At 46.7% G+C, this 19,892-nt stretch overlaps 2 protein-coding genes across 2 annotated transcripts in view; both read right to left on the bottom strand.

Annotated features, from left to right (window-relative positions):
• Positions 1-6,196, bottom strand: part of LOC128064446 (ATP-binding cassette sub-family A member 9-like) — a 62,626-nt gene extending 56,430 nt beyond the window's left edge. The window contains exons 1-2 of the mRNA XM_052657146.1: positions 6,113-6,196; positions 1,264-1,365 (exon numbers count right to left, since the gene is read on the bottom strand). Coding sequence (XP_052513106.1) covers positions 1,264-1,365; positions 6,113-6,151 — 141 coding nt within the window. The 5' untranslated portion in view covers positions 6,152-6,196. The remainder of the gene's footprint in view (positions 1-1,263; positions 1,366-6,112) is intronic.
• Positions 6,197-12,431: 6,235 nt separating this feature from the next.
• Positions 12,432-19,892, bottom strand: part of ABCA6 (ATP binding cassette subfamily A member 6) — a 61,263-nt gene continuing 53,802 nt past the window's right edge. The window contains exons 31-38 of the mRNA XM_052658929.1: positions 19,574-19,752; positions 18,666-18,741; positions 18,497-18,591; positions 17,277-17,396; positions 16,736-16,876; positions 14,659-14,738; positions 13,067-13,122; positions 12,432-12,934 (exon numbers count right to left, since the gene is read on the bottom strand). Of these exons, the coding sequence (XP_052514889.1) occupies positions 12,833-12,934; positions 13,067-13,122; positions 14,659-14,738; positions 16,736-16,876; positions 17,277-17,396; positions 18,497-18,591; positions 18,666-18,741; positions 19,574-19,752 (849 nt within the window). The 3' untranslated portion in view covers positions 12,432-12,832. The remainder of the gene's footprint in view (positions 12,935-13,066; positions 13,123-14,658; positions 14,739-16,735; positions 16,877-17,276; positions 17,397-18,496; positions 18,592-18,665; positions 18,742-19,573; positions 19,753-19,892) is intronic.

The raw sequence follows: 19,892 nt of genomic DNA, 5'->3' as shown, positions 1-19,892 counted from the left end.
AGAACACTGGAGTGGGCTGCCATTGTGTTCTCCATGAGCTACGAGGGAAGCCCATACATGGCCTTTAAAAGAGGTATATATCTTATTCACCAGATGATCATACTTTAACTCATATGTTGGCTTGTTTTTACACCTATTCTGTTTAGATAAATAAATTGACAGATAGAATCCTTATACTGAAAGAAATAAAAAGACGTAAAACATCTCTATAGCATAGGCTCCAGCCGTTATACGTACATAATCCTTCCTCCATACAGGGATCTTCGTGAGCTTTAATCACTGCCGATTTACACACTCAGTGCATATTTGTTGGAAGAACGCGTGCACACTTGCACTGTTCAGAAAGTGAAATGTTAATACATTCACTCTTGAAACATGGGTATTTTACAAGTGATTTTAAATTACATTTTTCTGAATTTATTAAAGTTCCTACATGAATAGCATGTGATCTTCCTTACAAACCTTACTACAAGCAAGAGTTCAAATGCCATTTTCCTTCCCTCTTTGTTTTTCTGCTCATGATTTCTTTCAAATTGACATCATCTCTGTCCATAGTACAATGGTGTGCAAATGCTACAATTTGTCCTTGGAGTTTTTATTTTTTAAAAAATTTTGTATTACTTTCTGGCTTAAGTTCTGATTACTTTCTGGATTAAGTAAATTTCTTTCACTTTCCTGCTGAATTTCTGTACTTACTCCTTTATGAGATTCAAATGATTTCAGATGTAATTGGTACCTCAGTAGGATAAATTTTCAGGCTTTATTTTTATGGGAGTTTATTTTCATAGCTTTATTTTTCTTCCCTGGTGGCTCAGACGGTAAAACGTCTGTCTACAATGCGGGAGACCCAGGTTCGATCCCTGGGTTGGGAAGATCTACCGGAGAAGGAAATGGCACCCCACTCCAGTACTATTGCCTGGAAAATCCCATGGACAGAGGAGCCTGATAGGCTACGGTCCACGGGGTCGCAAAGAGTCGGACACGACTGAGCGACTTCAATCATTCATTCACTCATTTTTCATGGAGTTTCTGAATATAAATTATTTACAAAATGCTTCCAATAAGATGTGTCGTAATGACATATTTGAAAGGAATCTCACTTGAAATAATAGCAAAACTCAGAATTTGGAAAAAAAAAAATCCAGCCTGCTAATCAGAAATAGAATATCTATGAAAGAGTAAAGAAAGCAGATAAAGTGTTTGTGCCCAAGAAAGTACTGTGTCCTGTTTTAAATATAAGATGACAGAGACTCCCAACCGTACCGACAAGGCCTCTCTTTTCATCCTCCATTTCTTAAGAAAGTTCTTGCCAAGAAGCGCCCTCGTCTGCTGGCCCACGCTGAAGTGCCTCTTGGTCATCCTGACCTGTTTATTTTAAAAGGAGAAAGTGAAGGGAGAAAATGTGAGGGCTGGAAACAGAAAAGCATTGAGCAACCCAGCCAGAGAGGAGCATCACAACAGCTGCCCCCAGTCGCGCGAGGAGCCAAGCGGGCGGGAGAGCTGAAGAGCACGCGGAGGGATGGGGGCGCTCGGGGTGCAACGGAAGAAGCCTCCAAACGAGTGTGCGCGCGCGAGCTGCACGATGATTCCTCATCAGACCGCGAAAACTAGACAAAGCAACGGAGTCAAGGGTTCAGTTCTTTAACAGGGATGAAGGAACGTCACTGCCAGCGGGAGAAGGCCGCACAGCCATTCTAGTGATCCATCACATCACCAGCTCGTGACTACTTAGCAACACCCCGCTGCCAGTCAGTACCGCTCCGGGTGTGTATGCCAAGGAAATCCCACACGCGGCCGCGCGGGGACCTGTACCAGGATGCTCCTCGTAATGTAGAGTATCGGGGTGCGATGTCGTCAGATTCGAATGGATACCGTTCACAGAGTACCAGGTAAGATTCAGAGGCAGTGAGTCAGTACCTGCTGATCCACGAGAAGAGATTTTAAAACACAGGGCCGATTTAAAAACTGGAAGAGAAGGTTGAAAAAGCGATACCGCTACGCCACTTATATTAATTAACGCATGCATGCTCAGTTGCTCTGTCCTATGTGACTCTTTTGCGCCCCCATGAACTATGGCTCACCAGGCTCCTCTGTCCTTGGGATTTCCCAGGACTACTGGAGTCAGTCATCATTCCCTGCTCTAGGGGATCTTCGTGACCCAAAGACTGAACCTGCGTCTCCTACACTGGCAGGTGGGGTCTTACCGATGAGCCACCTGGGAAGTCCGTATTAAGTAATACTGCGTGCAGTAAAGAACATCCAGGACAATGAAAAGGTGACCAATCGCATCCAACATATATAACCAGCACCTACAACTCAACCCCCCCAAAACAAACAACCCTATTACAAAGTGGGCAGAAGAGCCGAACAAACATTTCTCCAAAGAGGAGCGGCAGAGGCACAAGGAAAGACGCTCAGAATCACATCGGCATCGTCGGGGAAAGGCAAGCCCAAACCCGAGGAGATGCTACCGCGCAGCGGTCAGAATGGCATCGTCAGGAACACCACAGCCTGCAAACGCGGGTGGGGGTGTGGAGAAAAGGGAACCCCTGAGCGCTGCGCGTGGGAACGCACACGGCTGCAGCCCGTGCGGAGAGCCGTGCTAAGGCTTCTCGCAGAACTGAAAACAGCACTACTGTGTGGCTGAGCAGTGCCGCTCCGGGTGTGCATCTGAAAACAGCAAGAACACTAATTTGAAAAGATAGACGCACCCCAGTGTTCGGGCTTCCCCTGTGGCTCAGCTGGTAAGGAATCCGCTTGTAATGTGGGAGACCTGGCTTGGGAAGATCCCCTGGAGAAGGGAAAGCCTACCCGCTCCAGTATTCCAGCCTGGAGAATTCCACGGACTGTGTGGTCTCCATGGGTCGCAAAGAGTCGGACGCGACTGAGCGACTTTCACTATCACTTCGCCAGTGTTGATAGTAGCATTATTCACAATCGCCAGCGTGTGGAAGCAACCCAGTGTCCACCAACAGACAGTGGCTAAAGAAGATGGAATATTACTCAGTTACAAAAAATGAAAAGTTTCCATTTGCAACAACATGGATGGACTTGGAGAGCATTACGCTAAGTAAAATAAGGCAGATAGAGAAAGACAAATACTGTATGACATCACGTATATGTGGAATCTAAAAAATATTACAAACTAGTGAACAAAACAAGAAAGACAGACTCTCAAATACAGAGAACAAGCTAGTGGTTGCCAGTGGGGAGAGGGGAGGGAGACACAGGGCTGGGTAGGGGAAGGGGTGGGCATGGGGTTATACGAATTCACATGTGTGAAACTTTTGAAAGCTGTGAAGTACCTGATGCAGAGAGCCGACACCCTGGAAAAGACCCTGAAGCTGGGAAAAACTGAGGGCGGGAGGAGAAGGGGACCACAGACGATGAGATGGTTGGATGGCATCGCCGACTCAATGGACATGAGTTTGAGCAAGCTCCAGGAGACAGTGAAGGACAGGGAGGCCTGGCGTGCTGAAGTCCATGGGATCGCAGAGTTGGACATGACTGAGCGACTGAACAACAACAATTGAATTTAAAGACTCTTTCATTCGCTTAGAAAAGGGATGGGAGTGGAGGTAGCACATGAAACGGGAGTTTTAAACTCAGGAAAATAAATGATCAAACAGACAGGAGCCTTGTTTGCGCCAATGATTCAATCATTCAGCTGGAACAATGAGCGAGTGGAAGCAGTTTGAATATAAGAGATTGGGAAGGAAATGATACCAACTATATTTAATGATGCTATTTTTATGTTCCAGGTAGCGCCAAGTATTTTATTAAGATTAGTTCAACTCTTCCAATAAATCTTTGGGATATTTTTCTCTCCATTCCACAGATGAGGAAACTGAGGCACAAACAGGTCCACAAGGCCACGGATTTAACCCAGGTTGCCAAGTTCTGGAGACCTCGCTACTAAGCGACGCACCCGGGGCACAGGAGGATAAAGGCAGCAGCCTGTCGTAAGGTTGGTAGCCAGCTGACTTCTAATCAGGGAGATAAGCTTGGATCATCAGGGCAGACCCAGCGTCACCACAAGGGGCCTTAGACGTGCAAAGGGAGGCAAAAGAGGAGGTCAGAGAGAAGCGATGCGGTGTGTGTACTCAGTCACTCTGTCGTGTCCGACTCTTTGCAAACCTGTAGACTGTAGCCCACCAGGCTCCTCTGCCAGTGGAATTTTCCAGGCTAGAATACTGGAGTGATTGCCGTTTCCTCCCCCAGGGGATCTTCCCCACCCAGGGATCGAACCCGCCTCTCTTGCGTCTCCTGCATTGGCAGGCGGATTCTTTACCACTGCGCCAGCTGGGAAATCCCTAAAGTGCTGTTTCAAGGACTCAACCTGTTGTTTGCTTCCAAGATGGAGAAAGAAGGGCATGAGCCAGGGACACAGATGTGTCTAGAAGCCAAGAAAGATAAGAAAACAGAATCCTCTCCTACGGAGAATTGCATGTATGTATCCGTACCGTGATGATACGTCCTCCAGAAAGGAGCACAGCCTGGCTGGTCCAGTGACACCCAGCTCCCACTTCTTACCTCCCGAGCTGTACAGTGAAACATCTCTTTATGTGTTAAGCCATTAAGTGTGTGGCCATTTGTTTATAGCAGCGATTAAAAAACTGACACCAGGAGCAAAAGAGGAGTCTGAGCACATGCAGTCAGGGAACAAGACGGAAGAGGTCCTGCAGTCGGTTGGTCGAGAACGAGGGCCTCAGGGCACACAAAGAAGATGCTGGAGAGTCCGTCTGGGCTGTACCTCGTTGCAGGAACACGAGAGGGCGTGGATTCAGGTTTAGAACCTGTCCAGGAAGGAAGGGTTTAGAAGCTGCGTGGATGAGCTCCTGATGATAACGTCATCGTCAGAGCAGACTGCGGCAGCTGAGGCTCTGACTGAAACCGAACCAGAATCCTTCCAGGGCTTCTCGGGTGCCCCGGTCGCTATGAACCTGCTTTGCAATGCAAGGGCCGCTGGTTCCCACCCTGGTCTGGGAAGATCCCGCTCGTGCAGAGCCACTGAGCCCGTGAGTCTGAGCCGGTGTCTAGAGCCTGCAAGCAGCAAGCACTGAAGCCCGAGGGCCCTGGAGCCCGTGATCTGCAATAGCAGACGCCAGCGCGGTGAGAAGCCCCGGCCGCAGCTCGGCTGAAGCCTGCACGGCAATAGGACCCGGTGCACCAGAGACAAACAAGAAAGGAAACTCGGATAGTAAACATTTCCAGTTAGGAAACCAGAGCTGCAGGAGACTGTGGTGTCTGGAAGGGTTAACCCACTGCTGGGGTCTCCTCTGCTTTCTTGCTGTGGATGGATGCGTGTGCTGGAGAATATTTTAAAGAATAATGAACGTGATCCGGTCATGATTGTGGTGTTTCTAACTGTTAAGGCTGATTTTTTGTTTTTTTTCCACAGCATGTCCTGGTCAGAAATAAAAATACCATTCACTGTAGTTGCACAAAACATCTATTTAGCTTAAATTGCTCTGAATAGCAGCCCGTGTGATCTGGAAATAATAACTTGGCTATAAAAGCCAGTCATTTCCTATTCAGACAGAATTCCCAGTATTCAGAGAATAAACATGTTACACAACAAATTTCACAAAAATTTAGGATGATAAACAAAGTCAATGAAAATATAGCCTTAAGATTTCTTGATGAAGCCATTTAAATCATTTAAATACTCAGAATCTTAGGTCTCTGGTTAAAAAAAAATTAATACTCAGAAAATCATGTATCACCCCAATGCATATAAAGCCTCTGGCAACAAACTTGAAAACGAACAAAAAAGAATAAGTAATTCTTACAGTTTGAGAAATATAGCTCATCCTTGTAAAGAGGCAACATAAAGTCACATTCCTTTCAGCTTATCCAATAGTCTCTTAGGTAAAACATGCTATTTGTCCAAACATGCTTTAGTCATTGGGTAAAAATTTAAATAAATCTTGGTTCTCTAAATGGTTATTTAGCAATACAATATGAAATACTCAGACAATTTGAAAAATCAAAATGACTTGCTAACACCATCCTGCATCTAATAGTTTTCATCCAAGTGTTTGGCATTCCCTGTTTGAAGTCACACGTTATATTTTCATATGCAAAACCACGATTTCAGAGGTTAACTTACTCTCAGGAAAGCTGGAGCAAGACTCCAGAAACAGTTCATCCACGGGTCTCCGCGGGTCCTGGAGAACAATTCACACTCCTTTTGGGTCACTACTACATCATGCTTTTAATTTCATGTTTATTGTGAATAGTTCCGTGTAGAATGATTTCCGAAAAGGATTATGGTCTTAATTCAGCCAGACTGCCAAAAACTCTGTGCTCACATCACATGGTGACTTCTTTGCAGTTTTCCATTTCTTGTCTCCCTGCCAGCTCCTGAGCAGGGCGTTCGCGGCTGCAGATGGCTGGCTGGACACAGCGAGCGTAAGTACTATCAAATCAAAGAGAACCTAGTCTTTGCAATTAGCTTTTTCATAAAGGCCCTCATGGGAGAGCTGACTCCCAACACAGTCTTTTAAAGAAACATAAGTAAAGAAACAGTTCGGAACAGAGCAGAAACAAGTAAAAAAGAAAAAAAAATGACATGGAGAAGGGAACGGCAACCCACTCCAGTATTCTTGGGAGAATCCCATGGACAGAGAAGCCGGGCGGGCTATTGTCCGTGGGGTCTCAAAGAGCTGGGCACGACTGAGCAGCTCACACACACACACACACACACACACACTCTGTGCTGAGCCTGAGGGATGCCTGTGAGAAGCACTCATGCACCCATTCAAAAAAAAAAAAAAATGACAAATACAGAAACGGGCCAGAAAGCAACTCGAAAGTCTCCATTGAAATTTAGTTCTTAAAATCTGGATATAGAAATAAGGCGATGAAGAATGTAATTTTTTTAAGGGAACAAAGTGAACTAAATTTTCGTCTTCATCTGAGTTGGGTTGCATGCCAGCTACCTGCAGCACCCTTCTTGCAGTGGGCAACAGGAGAGTCCTTAGATCAACGGCGCCTAGAAGCACCTGCCCTCCCAAGGTCGACAAGCTTGTTATTTCTGCAGAAGTGCCAGAAGGCAGACTACTTTCTCCGTAAGCAGCCGCTGATTCCTGCTGCGTATTGGTTTCATATTTTACTGAAGAAACATTTTTAACAGGTAAGAGCTGCCATTCCATCTTTTGGGGGGCATTTCAGGTAAATCAAAGACGAGGCAATTCTAAAAAAAGTTGCTCGTGAAATTACATGAAATTGTAACTTCATGAAAGTATAATTCATGGAGAAGAAAGGTGAGTAGGGGCCAGCGTCTCTCTGCTCGCTGTGGGGGTCTGTTACGGTCCCCTGTACTGTAACTACTTCCTGAAAACGCCCCGAGGGCATATGCTGTGCGGGTAATTCTCAAACCAAGTAGACTCATCCGTTTCCTACAGGCTGTGATAATTGCATGAGGTCTTCCTCATTTACCTCCCATTCTCTCATATTTATTCTCTTGCGAATTGTATGAGTCCAGAAATTGCTAGGCTAGCAAAATAGAGGCAGGTTGAACTCACTAAGGCCTACGACTGTCAAACAAAGACAGGCTCTGATTGTTTCTGTACGTCTGCTGTCTCCTGCAGAAGATACGAAATTATCATACTTAATAACACCTGCCAGAGAATATAATGTGGACATTTTGTTTTCAGCTGACCTTTGTATCTAGGAGAGAGATTATGTCTTCTGACCCCAGTTGGCTTCTGGACTGGATTCTTTTCTTTCAACACCCTGGCCTCTTCCCTGACCATGTGGCAATCTTCCTAGTGTCGTAACACAGCAAGCACAGCCGCATGAATCCCCTTTTTCAACATTTTCTTGATCAAGTCATGTCTGCACTCTCCTAAATAAGCTTTAGTTTCAGCTTCCAAATTTAAAAAAGTTGTCCTGTTGGGATTTCAAAAGTGGAATAGCACTAATTTTGTAGCATAATGCCCTTATGAAGCAATCACATATGGTATTTATTATGTGCAAGGCACAGTGAAATATTGCCACATTGAATAAACATAAGACTCTCATGAGGTGGGCATTACCATGCCTGCTCATTTGTGTCTGGCTCTTTCGAGACGCTTTGGCTTGTAACCCACCAGGCTCCTCTGTCCATGGGATTCTCCAGAGAGATTCTCCAGTGTTCTCCAGGCAAGAACACTGGAGTGGTTGCCATGTCCTCCTCCAGGGGATCTTCCTGACCCCGGGATGGAACCCAGGGCTGTGTCTCCTGCATTGGCAGGTAGATTCCTTACCTCTGAGCCACCTGGATGTCGGGATCAGCCCAACAACGAACCAACCCAAGGGAGCGGTGCTGCAGAAGAATAAAGAAAAAGAAGACTCAGAAATAAAGTGGGGACCAGGGGGCTGACGCCACTTGCAGGCAACGTGAGAGTGAGGTCGCTCAGTCGTGTCCGACTGTTTGCGACCCGTGGACTGCAGCCCACCAGGCTTCTCCGTTCACGGGATTCTCCAGGCAAGAATACTGGAGTGGGTTGCCATTCCCTTCTCCTGTCTTTTGCAGGCAGAACCCAGATCCCAGTTCTCGCGTGTCTTCTATTGTTAACTTCTGCTTCCTTGTTCATGCTCTAGAGATATCTGTTCTTTACAATCTCAGATCGGGGATAAAGATACACAAGGCATAGGCCCCAGTGTCAAACCTGCAGGCCTTTCATCACTGTTTAGCTTTTTGGCTAGTGACGCTCTTTCTCAGCAGCTCCCTCAAGGCTCTGGTTACGGGAACAGTCACTAAGGGTTTTCCTTCAGTCACATCAGTACCTCAACACCTTGTTTTCAAGATCTTTCCATGATGTACTTTTTACTGCTCCCAGCCCTTCGCCTGGGGGCGATGAGAAAGTCATTCTTATTTTTCAAAGAAGCCTCGTTAATTATAGTACAGGGCTATGCATAGCATATCCCCTTCACTGGAAAGCCCAGGCATTCGTATAATCACTCCTATTTCACAGATGAGTAAAATGAATCCCTGAGCTTAAATAAAATGCACAAAATCAACAGCTGGCAAGCAACAGAACCTGGGTTAAACCCCACCTTCAGCCTGGGAGCTCCGATGACAACGCTGTGTCGTGAGCCCTCTGCGAGCCTCACGGGAGGTGCTTGGTTTGACAGCTCTCCTTGACTTTGCCTCCCGTGTTTTGCAGCAGCATCCTCTGGTGCCGGAAGTCAGATGCTGTCCTTTGCTTGGAGCTGACGCATCCTCCTGGACGCTCTCCTGGCGATTTGTGCAGAGTACCTGGGGCCATGGGACTTGTGTGCAGCCCTCAAAACTGCACCAGGTCAAAGTGTAAGGCCCTGAGCTGCCAAGAGAGCACGCAGCTGCCCAGAAGCCTGGCAGAGGCGGGGACGCGGCTCTTTCCCAGTCTTCGCGGCTCTCGCCCTTCACCCTTCCTGACCTAGCCTACATTTGGGTTTTGGTAGATTCTCTCCCAAAATTTCCTTGTTTCTTAAAAATATAATAAGGATATTTCACTTGGTCCTGCTTTATGAACTTCTTTTTTGTCTTGCCACACCCTTTGTATGACATATTACTGTGCTCCAGTCTTATCTGCAGGCCCATTTCTTGGGCATCTTTTAGCCTCTCTCCGTGACCTGCCTGGGCTTCCCAGGTGGCTCAGAGGTAAAGAATCTGCCTGCCAATTCAAGAGACACAGGAGACGCAGGTGAATCCCTCGGTTGGGAAGATCCCCTGGGGAAAGGAATGGCTACCCACTCCAGTATTCTTGCCTAGACAATCCCATGGACAGAGGAGCTTGGCTGCAGGGGGCCAGCGTGAGGAACTCCACCCATGGCGAAGTCATGAGGAAGGAGGCTTGGCATACGCAAAGGCGTGGTCAAGCCTCAGGAAACCCCCTGTTCCCGAGCATCTACCCCAAAACCAGAGTCTGTTTTATGCTCTCATCTACACCTCTGACTTTACGGGGGAGCTCTCCCCCATAATCGTTTCTCTCGGAGAAGGAGAAAACCTGCAGCTCCAAGCCAATAAAAATTCCTGGGCGTGACAAGAGTGTTTCAGCTTACCGACTCCTCTGAAGGTTATCTAGCCCGCCTGTATAGGTTCGTCCGGCCACATGTGATTGTTTACAGCCTCCCAATCTGAGAGGCACGAGATGTTTTAGACTTACTAAATGCAAATTCTTTAGGGGAGTTGGAAATTATTAGTATAGTGGGTTGGTTAGGAATTATATTGGTGAAGGGTTTTTCATTTGTTGTGTCAATCATTGCTGCTAATTCCCTGCTCTGGGTGGGACAAGGATGTCTCAGGTCAAACCTCTATGCTGACAGACTAGCTTGTGTGACAGGATTATCCATACTCCTGCCACTATGCACATGATTGTTTACTACCTCTTAACCATAAACAGCACAGAGAGTTTTCGAGTATTTTGAGAGTCTTAATTAGCATAGGGCTTTTTCTTCTTGTTGAGTCAATGATTGTCACCAGGCCTCCATATCCTTAGGCACCTGGGAATATATTAATCAATGTATTTGGAATATAGAAAAGGAAATATAGTAGTTTTTAAGGTTAGCAATACTAGACTTTTTGAGTTAATGGATTTTCTCTTTTGTAATAGATCACTGTGCTTTGTTATAAATCACTGAGTCCTTGCTATGTAAAAATGTAACTTTATCACTATCTTAAGACTAAATAGGTCTTAAGGGGAGCATTGGTGAAAGGATTTTCATTTGTTTCATTCATTTTCATCTGTTGTTACTAACTTCAAATGATTTCCAAAAAAAAAAAGGTCTTAGGGATATTATATCATCTTCTGGCCATGAGTGAGACCTGACATTTTATGATCCTTTCTCTCTGATAACCAAAAAACTTATTTCTTCCAAGGGTGTTTTTTCTTAAACCAGGCACCACCCTCCAAATAAACTTACATTCCTATAGGGTGAGGGTGTAGTGAGTTACAATCAAGAAAGGAATTTATTTAACCCAAGGTTAACATGATTAATCTTAAAGGTTAATGCTTATTTCTCCTATATGCTAGTTATATTCATTATAAGGGCAGGGAACATGAAGATTTAGCAGCAAACGGCCCAACAAATGAAAACCCTTTCACCAATGCTCCCCTTAAGATCTATTTAGTCTTTCCGTGGTTTCCCACTTCCCCATTCCTACACAGATTGTGTTTTCCCTCTGTTCCCCTCCTTGCTCTTCTTCTCATCTGGAAAGTTCTGAGTGAGAACCTCCCGGTATGTTGTTCTACTGGCGCTCACCTTCAAACGTTGGCCGATGTACCTGAGCCTACGCTCTTTGGGAGATGTAAACACTCAGCGTCTCCACCCATCTTCCCTCCACGGCCTGATCTGGACACACGTGCTACCTTCCCACCCCCGAGGATGTCGTCCAGCACATTTGACCTTGAAAACTTAGCCTTGCTTCTTACGGGCTGTGCAGTTCTGACAGGTGATTTTCTCTGGAGACTTCACTTTCCTCACCTGTAAGTGTCAAAGAACACAACAGCACCCAACGGGGTCATATAGAATTTTTAAATCTAGGGTTTGTTGGGCAGGGGAGTAAAGGGTGAATATGTGATCACTTATGTGTGGAATCCAAAAAATAAATGACGGAATAAAGCAAATCAGAAATAGACTCACAGATATAGAGAGCAAACTAGTGGTTACCAGTGGGCTGAGGGAAGCAGGGAAGGAAAAGGGGTTAAGAGGTAAAAACTGTGTGCATAAACATGCTGCAAGGATACACTATACAGCCCAGGGAAAGAGCCAAGGTTTTGCAATAACTTTAAATGAGGTATAATCTGTAACAATTTCGATCTCTACATTGTATACATGACACTAATATTATATACCAGCTATAAGGAAGTGAAAGTCACTCAGTCGTGTCTGACTCTTTGTGACCTCATGGACTATACAGTCCATGGACTTCTCCAGGCCAGAATACTGGAGTGGGTAGCCTTTCCCTTCTCCAGGGGATCTTCCCAACCCAGGGATCGAACCCAGGCCTCCTGCATTGCAGGCAGATTCATTACCAGCTAAGCTACAAGGGAAGCCCAAGAATACTGGAGTGGGTAGCCTTTCCCTTCTCCAAATCTTCCTGACCCAGGAATTGAATGGGGGTCTCCTGCATTGAAGGCAGGTTTTTTAGCAACTGAGCTATCAAAGAAGCCCCATATATCAACTATGCTTCCATTAAAAAAAAGTCAAAGAATTTGTATCTGTTTTTAAGCTCTAGGAAATTTTCAGCTAATACATTGGTCAAATATGGCCTGCCTTCTAGTCAATTTTTTTTTACTGGAAGTTTACTAGGTCTTTGAGATATATTTTCCCTGTCTTACCTTTTGCCTAACTACCATCTTGACATTGGAAAGCAATCTGTTTCACGCCACACATAAACAACCTTTCCACTACATAATTTAAAATTTTTTATTTTTTTACTTTATAAAATCTATGTCTGTTATTCATTTTTATTGAAGTATAGTTGCTTTACAATGTTGTGAGAGTTTCCACAGTACAGCAAAGAGAGTTATACATATACATACAGCTCTTCCTTTGGGGATTTCCTTCCCATTCAGGTCACCACAGAGCCCTGAGTACAGGTTCCCTGTGCTATTCAGCAGGCCCCTCTGGCCAGGGGGTTCTCCAGGCAAGAACACTGGAGTGGGTTGCCGTGCCCTCCTCCAAGGGACCTTCCCAACCCAGGGATGGAACCCGCGTCTCTTGTGTCTCTTGCATTGGCAGGCAGGTTCTTTACCACTAGCACCAACTGGGAAGCCGTTTTAAAATTATATATGCTGCTAATTGTTACATATGACATGAGCTTAAATCACATCAACAGAGAATGATCAGACTGGAGGCTTCACGGGCCCTCTGAGGGGCAGAGGAGTTTCCATCTCATGGTTGTATTAACCTCTTCATCGACATTTCCCAGCTCCTGCTCCTTAGAAAGTTCTATGAACACCTGAATGGGAGGCAAAGAAGAAGGAAAAACAATAAGCAAGTTGTTGATTGGCCTCAAAAGAAACAGGGAATATACATGGGACTTTTATGTGAAATTTACAGAAACGACGCCAGACCACACAGGGCGACTCACCTTTTCCAAGGTGCACTGAGAGAGGCTGTATTCTTCCAGGTTAAAGTTACGTTTCACTGAAAAAAAAAAAAAAAATAGACTGGTAGTAGATGCTTACAATTTATTTATTACCAACCATCTTTTCAAAGTCATCTGAAATAAAAGTGCCAGTAATGAATATAAATGGAACACAGAACGGAATGAACAAATGCTTGGTGAAAGAATGAAAGTGAAAAGTCATAGTGTCGGTATAAATATATATTAAACTCATCTTGATATTAGAATTTTCTCACGTTACTTACCAATAATATGGTTTACTACTGGGTGGGCCACAGAGTTCTTTCGTAACATCTTATGGAAAAACTCAAACGAACTTCATAGCCAACCTATTACTTAGTAGGTGTATCTTGGGGAGCCAGCTAAGTTCCTTGAGGGGCTGAGGAATTCACCGATACATTCTTACACATGAGGAAGGTTGCAGTTCCATCGCATTCCCTTTAAAAAGATCTCAAAGTCCTGTGTCACTGTGCTACGGCCAGCTCCTCTGAAGGCCTGTCTCTCTGCCGGGCTTCCCCACCAGGAGATCTGCGTGAGACCGGCCATCAGATGTGCTCCACACACACTCACGGGTGCACGGCTCACCGTTTACACACTGAGGATCCTCTGTGCACGAGCCACCCCTGGGTGCCAGGGACGGAGCAGTAGAGATGAGGCAAAGCCTGAACCTCTGCCTTCATGCCATTTGCATTCTAAAGAGGCACTTACTTGTGTAATGAAGTAAATAATAGTAGCGACTCTGGAGGAAAGATATACCTGGGAAATAAGGGATGTTGGTTTTAAGGAAGCCACAGCAGTAAGGTGATGATTGAGCATAGACCTAAAAAGAGCGAGGAACAGCCTGGGTATTTAAGGAGCAGAATTCCGGGAAGAAGGATTGGAGTGTGAGGCCTGGCGCAGGAGCAGGCAGGCGTGTCTGGAGTGTTGGGAAGAGCAAGAAAGCAAGCCAGAGAGTTCTTTCATCTCAAACATGGGGAGTCGGGCACCGTCCTGGGCTCTTCCAGATGAACTTACCCAGTCCTCCTGGTAATTCTGCCAAGTGGCCACTGATACTACCTTTCACTTAGAGACGAGCCATCTAGACACACAGGGGTTACGTAGCTTTACCAATGTCTCCTAGCTTGCAGCTTGTTCTAAAAATAGAACTACTCTGTGATCCAGAAATCCCACTCCTGGATATATAGCTAAAGAAAGTGAAAACACCAATTCAAGAAGATTCATACACTCCAATGTTCAAAACCAGCGTTGTCTACAATAGCTAAGGGGCGCAAACTAAGTGTCCATCAACAGATGAACAGATAAAGAAGGTGTGCTGTGTATATAAATATCTCACATAAAGTAAAAACTACAAGGATATACTGTGCAGCACAGGGGATACAGCCAGTATTTTACACTAATTTTAAAGCGAGTATAATCTACAAAAGCTTTGAACCACTACTTTGTAGGCCTGAAACAAATATAATAGCGTAAATCGACTGTACATCAATTGAAGAATGAACATAATTAAGGTAAGAACTAATTCTTCACAGGTTTTACTTAAAAATGGCCATTCTTACCTGTCTCTAACTTGTGAAAGGCCTGGGAGAGGGGCTGAACGTCCCGCACAGGCAATCTGTAAGCCGAGAAGGAGGAGTACCTGGAGGCAGAAACAGTGTCACACTTTATCTTGAGTTTCAAGGGGGAAAATGACCATCAAAAAAAATGCTGATGTTAAAAGTTAGTAAATAAATTTTATTATTAAAAAATTTATTAACAGATAAAATGAATGCAAATTAACACGGCTTCAGTATGAAACAATAAGATAAATTTCAATAGCTATTTCTTGCAGTGGCTTTGTTGGCTGGCGGCTGGAGATAATTCTCCTGGAAATGACCCAGTATAATTACATTTATGCTCCAATTCTTCGACCTTCTGATGCAAAGAGCTGACTCATTGGAAAAGACCCTGATGCGGGGAAAGATGGAGGGCAGGAGGAGAGGGCGACAGAGGATGAGATGGTTGGATGGCATCACCGACTCGATGGACATGAATTTGAGCAAACTCCAGGAAATAGTGAAGGACAGGGGAGTCTGGCGTGCTGCAGCCCACGGGGTTGCAAAGAGTCAGACACCATTTAGCAACTGAACAACAATGCTCAGTTTAGTTTATTCAGACCTTTTTCTCGTGCAACACAGGCATTCTGAATGAATCCCTTTGATGAGTTTAAGTAATTTAGAACTAATCCCAACATGTCATCCTTGTAACCAGAAAGCAAAGGCAAGAGACACATGGTTGAGAGTGAGGGTCATAACAGTGAGGGGACTGAGATGGCTTTACATGTGAAAAAGAAAAGCACGACATGAGAGTTGTGAGTCAAGTTTGATTTGGGGCAAAATGAGGACTATCGCCTGAGAGGCAGCGCCTGAGGTCGCTCTGAGACACTGCTCCGAAGAGGCAGCGGGGCAAGGTCGGCATGGAGATGATTCTGGTGGAGGGGGGGTGCGTGCAATCAGGCACGTGTTTTTTTGCAGAGGATTCTGCTGGTCTCGTGAGGGTTGCTGCTGACCACGAGGAGCCGTCATCACCATGAAGGAGGTTAGTGCTTTTCTAGATGTGGGGAGGTGCAAGAGCTGGGCTCGTAAAATGGGCTCCTGAGAACATCTAACCATCTGAGGACCGGAGCTGTTTCTCTGGAGCACAGATGCCTCATGCCTGCCCTCCCCTGGAACGCTCTCGGGGGCGTTGGAGGGCCGCAGCTGCAGCAGCAATCCTTGTAGAGGGAGGCAGGCCGACGGCTTGTGCCAACCTGCAGTTGACCCAGCTCGAAGGAGAGGAAGTGCCGGGGCTGATTTCTGCCCCCGTCACCTCAGGCCCATGCACGGCTCCTTCCAGACAGACTGTGAAGCCCCCGGCCGCTCAGACCCTGGTCTCTGCCCAGTCCGCCTCTCCTGCCTCTCCATCCGCATCAAAGCTGCGGCTCGAGGGTCTGGGAACGGGGCTGAGTCTGCGCCCCCGCACCCCGCCAGATAATTCCCTTACTTTGTACTCGGTGTTATGCCCTGCTTCTTCCGTGGCTTCTCCCCACAAGGAATTTAAAATTCAGCTCCTGCCCCAGCTCCCTGCCCTCCCCTTAAAAACCACACCCCTCTGCCTCTATGCTCACAAACACACTCCCCTCTGTTCTTCACTGTGAGGCAGGAAAACTCCACTAAAGGGACATGCGTTGATGATCCCAACTGCCGTTTCCGATGGGGCCGATTCACCCTGAACAGTTGTGTCTTTAAAATGGTAAATATTTACATCTTTTAAATATTTACAGGGAAGCCTGGGGAAGGTGTCCCAGGCTGGCTGCGCTTCTGTGAAGATTCATCAGAACTGCCTCTCCGGTTTTTCCAAGTCCCGCTCCAGACCTGGGGACCAGCCTTGGGTGGCCGTGGAGGCCCAGGCCAGTGTCCCCAGGCCTCCCTGGGCCGGGGGGGGGCACATCTTTCTGGGGACTCTCACAAATCTCCTATGATCGGGAAGGCTTAAATCTGTTTCTAAGGTCCCTCCCTTGATGCTGAAGTCTCATCGCCCTGAAGTGCTCACGGAGCAGAGAAGGAACCATGGATGGGAAAAGCCAACCTGCTCCTCCACAACCAAGAGCGCCTTCACCTTTCCTGCTGGGCGGCCTGAGGGAAAAGCCGCAGGACCTCTGTGTGGACCGACATCCCCTGGGAAGCCTCCTTCAGCTTTAATTCCAGAATGTAATCCTTGCCAAGGCTGTTTTTCAGGTGTTGGATGGAGCCGATGCATCTGTAAACGAGAAGGAAGACATGCTGGGAAAACCTCGCCCCGGGATTTTGTCCTGTTATTCCTAAATTTCAGATCTAGGGAAAGGGGTCCCTGAGGGAGGGGGGAAGAGTGTCAGCTGGTTACAGTGGTTTTGCCCTTTTCATGTTGTTGTTGGTTAGTGGCTAAGTTGTGTCCAGGTGTTTGCGACCCCATGGAACTGTAGCCCGCCAGGCTCTTCTGCTCACGGGATTCTCCAGGCAAGAACACTGGAGTGGGCTGCCATTTCTTTCTCCAGAGGATCACCCAGAACCAGGGATCCAACCTGCATCTCGGATTCTTTACCGCTGAGCCACTGGGCAAGCCTGGCCCTTTCATAGCAAGCCTCGTTTAGAAACCCAGGGCAGGCTTGGCCGGCACCCACCTCAGCCTGCCGGACACCATGACGGCCACACGGTCGCACAAGGCCTCCGCCTCAGCCATGGAGTGGGTGGTCAGCAGGGCCCCCCGAGCCGTGTTTCTGACGGCTCTCTGGATCGTCTGCCTGAATGAGCCCCAACAGTAACGCCGTATTTTAAAAGGGAGAGAATAGAGACGGAAGGGAAATTTTACGGATAAAATACAATTCATGAATCATATTTAAATTCTAAACTTAAAAAAACAAACAGGAAAATGTGATTACATACAAGGTTTTGATAAAAGTTTTTAGGTGTGTTAATGGCATTCTGGTTAAGCTAAAAAAAAGAAAATTTCATTTCTTTAGCAGAAGTTAACTGAAATGTTTATAAATGAAGGATATGCTGCCTAGCATTTGCTTCAAAATAATTGGAAAGCAGCAAAAGGAAGTGGGTGGAGGCAAAGACGAAGAAAGATTGGCCTTTACATGGAGATCATTTGGCTAATAGATTCATATATGATTCTCTTTCCATTTGTATAAAATTTCCATAACAAAGTTCTTTTGAAAGGTTGGGAAAATACTGGACAGACACAAATATGAACGTGGACTAGAGGGTTTTATAACTCCAAATATAAAGTCCTCGATAGGAACATAAGAAGAATTTAAAAACTATTAAAAGAAAATCTAGATCAACAAATTTAACAGGTTAGGTAAAGGTGGCGGGGAGAAAAAAGCAAAGGAGGAAAATGTATTAGCAAGCTAATAGTTCCTAAGAAAAAAGTTACAGACATCTCAATACTTGGCAAAATTAATCTACATTCCAAATCGCAAGACCTAAAATGCCAGCAAGATCCTGAGAGGTTTTCTAACCCCACGTGAACGCCGCTTGAAGCTGGTGCCCTACGAGGGGATGTGCTGCTCAGTTGCTCGGTCGTGTCCGAGCCCGCCAGGCTCCCCGTCCATGGGACTCTCCAGGCAGGAACACTGGAGCGGGCTGCCATGCCCTCTTCCAGGGATCTTCCCGACCCAGGGACCGAACTCCCGTCCCCTTTGTCGGCAGGCGGGTTCCTTACTGCTGAGCCACCAGGGAGGCCCCTGGGAGAATCTACTTGTTAAACACTGGCTTCCCTGGTCCTGCGAGTTGTCTCCGCTCGGCTAGGGGTCAGTGGATCTGCCTCTCCAAGGTCAGCTTAAAAACGCTCCTTTCACGGAAGGCCCCTCCTCCTGGCCCTGCGGGCACTGCTCACCACAGCTGCTTCTGCTCCGTGGGGTCCAAGCCCGTGGACGGCTCATCCAGAAGCAGGATGGGTGGGTCTCCCAGGAGGCTCAGCACAAAACACAGCTGCAAGGCAGAGACACGGGGCTGTTCCTGCCACCACCCGCCACCCGCAGAGGAAGCCCGCGGGACACACGCACCTTTCTGGCGGCCCCTCCCGGTAACTTCTGCACGGGAACGTTCAGCTGTTCGTGCAGCTTGAAGGCGTCCACCAGCCTGGCGGGAAACAGGGTCAGATGGTGAGATCAGGAGATGATGTGGAGAGAAGGTAAACCATATGCAGGGGTTACGGCCCCGGGTCCCCTCCTTGGCGCCATCACTCTCAGAACTAACCGTCAATGCAACGCTGCAAAGCAATTCTCCTCCAACTAAAAAAAAAATTAAAAATCTAACCACCAAAGAATAAAGTTTATTCTGAATACAAAAGATTTACCTCTCATAAAAAATTTTTAAAACTAACTTGAATTCTCATGAAATAGGTGATTATTCATGATCATTCATTCAGTCAACATTTTTTCAATTTACTTTGTTGAAGCGTAGCTGATTTACAATGTCGTGTTAATTTCTGCCACACAGCACAGTGAGTCAGCTACACGAATGCACGTCCTTTTCCATATTCTTTTCCCTTACGGTCTAACCCAGGATACTGACTAGAGTCCCCTGGGCTGTACAGGAGGACTTTGCTATTCATCCATTCTGTGTGTGAGAGCTGGCACCCGCCAAGCCCAGGCTCTCCCTCCATCTCTCCTTATCTCCGGGTTCCCGGGCAAGCACAAGTCTGTTCTCTGTGAGTCTATCCCTGTGTCTTCGAGAAGTTCGTCTGTGCCACAGTTTAGATTCCACGTGTTAGTGATACCCTACGTTTCAGTGAACACTGACAACTACTCCACGCCGTTTGCTGTTAAATGCCCCCCAGCCGGGGATGCAGGGTTTGGCCCCTGGCCTCCATCCCCGCTCCACCCCTGCTGCTCCCGGAAGATGGAGACGGCCCCCTACTCCCCACTCCTTATCAGCCTCGGCACAGAGGAGCCTCACAGGCGTGCAGTACCGTGAGATGGCCACTCGGGCGTCTGCTCGCTGCAGCCCTTTCACGGCGGCAAACACCTCCAGATGGTCGCGCGTGGTCAGGCTGGGCCACAGCACGTTCTCCTGGGGACAGTAGCCCAGGAACCGGATGCTGGCGTCCCCCTGCTGACCCGGATCCGAACCGTACCCCGTCAGCTCCACCTGAGAAAGTGCGCTGGTTTCAGAAACGTGCAAGCCCGTCTTCAGCCACGTGACTCCTCAAGAAACTGACCTGCGGCTAACAAATGCCTCAAGTTTTTGAACATCGAAGAAATACTACAGAAGTCACCCCGTATATTTAT

Source organism: Budorcas taxicolor, chromosome 19 (assembly GCF_023091745.1).
Source record: "Budorcas taxicolor isolate Tak-1 chromosome 19, Takin1.1, whole genome shotgun sequence".
Lineage (NCBI taxonomy): Eukaryota > Metazoa > Chordata > Mammalia > Artiodactyla > Bovidae > Budorcas > Budorcas taxicolor.
This window is presented reverse-complemented; position numbering and strand designations above follow the sequence as displayed.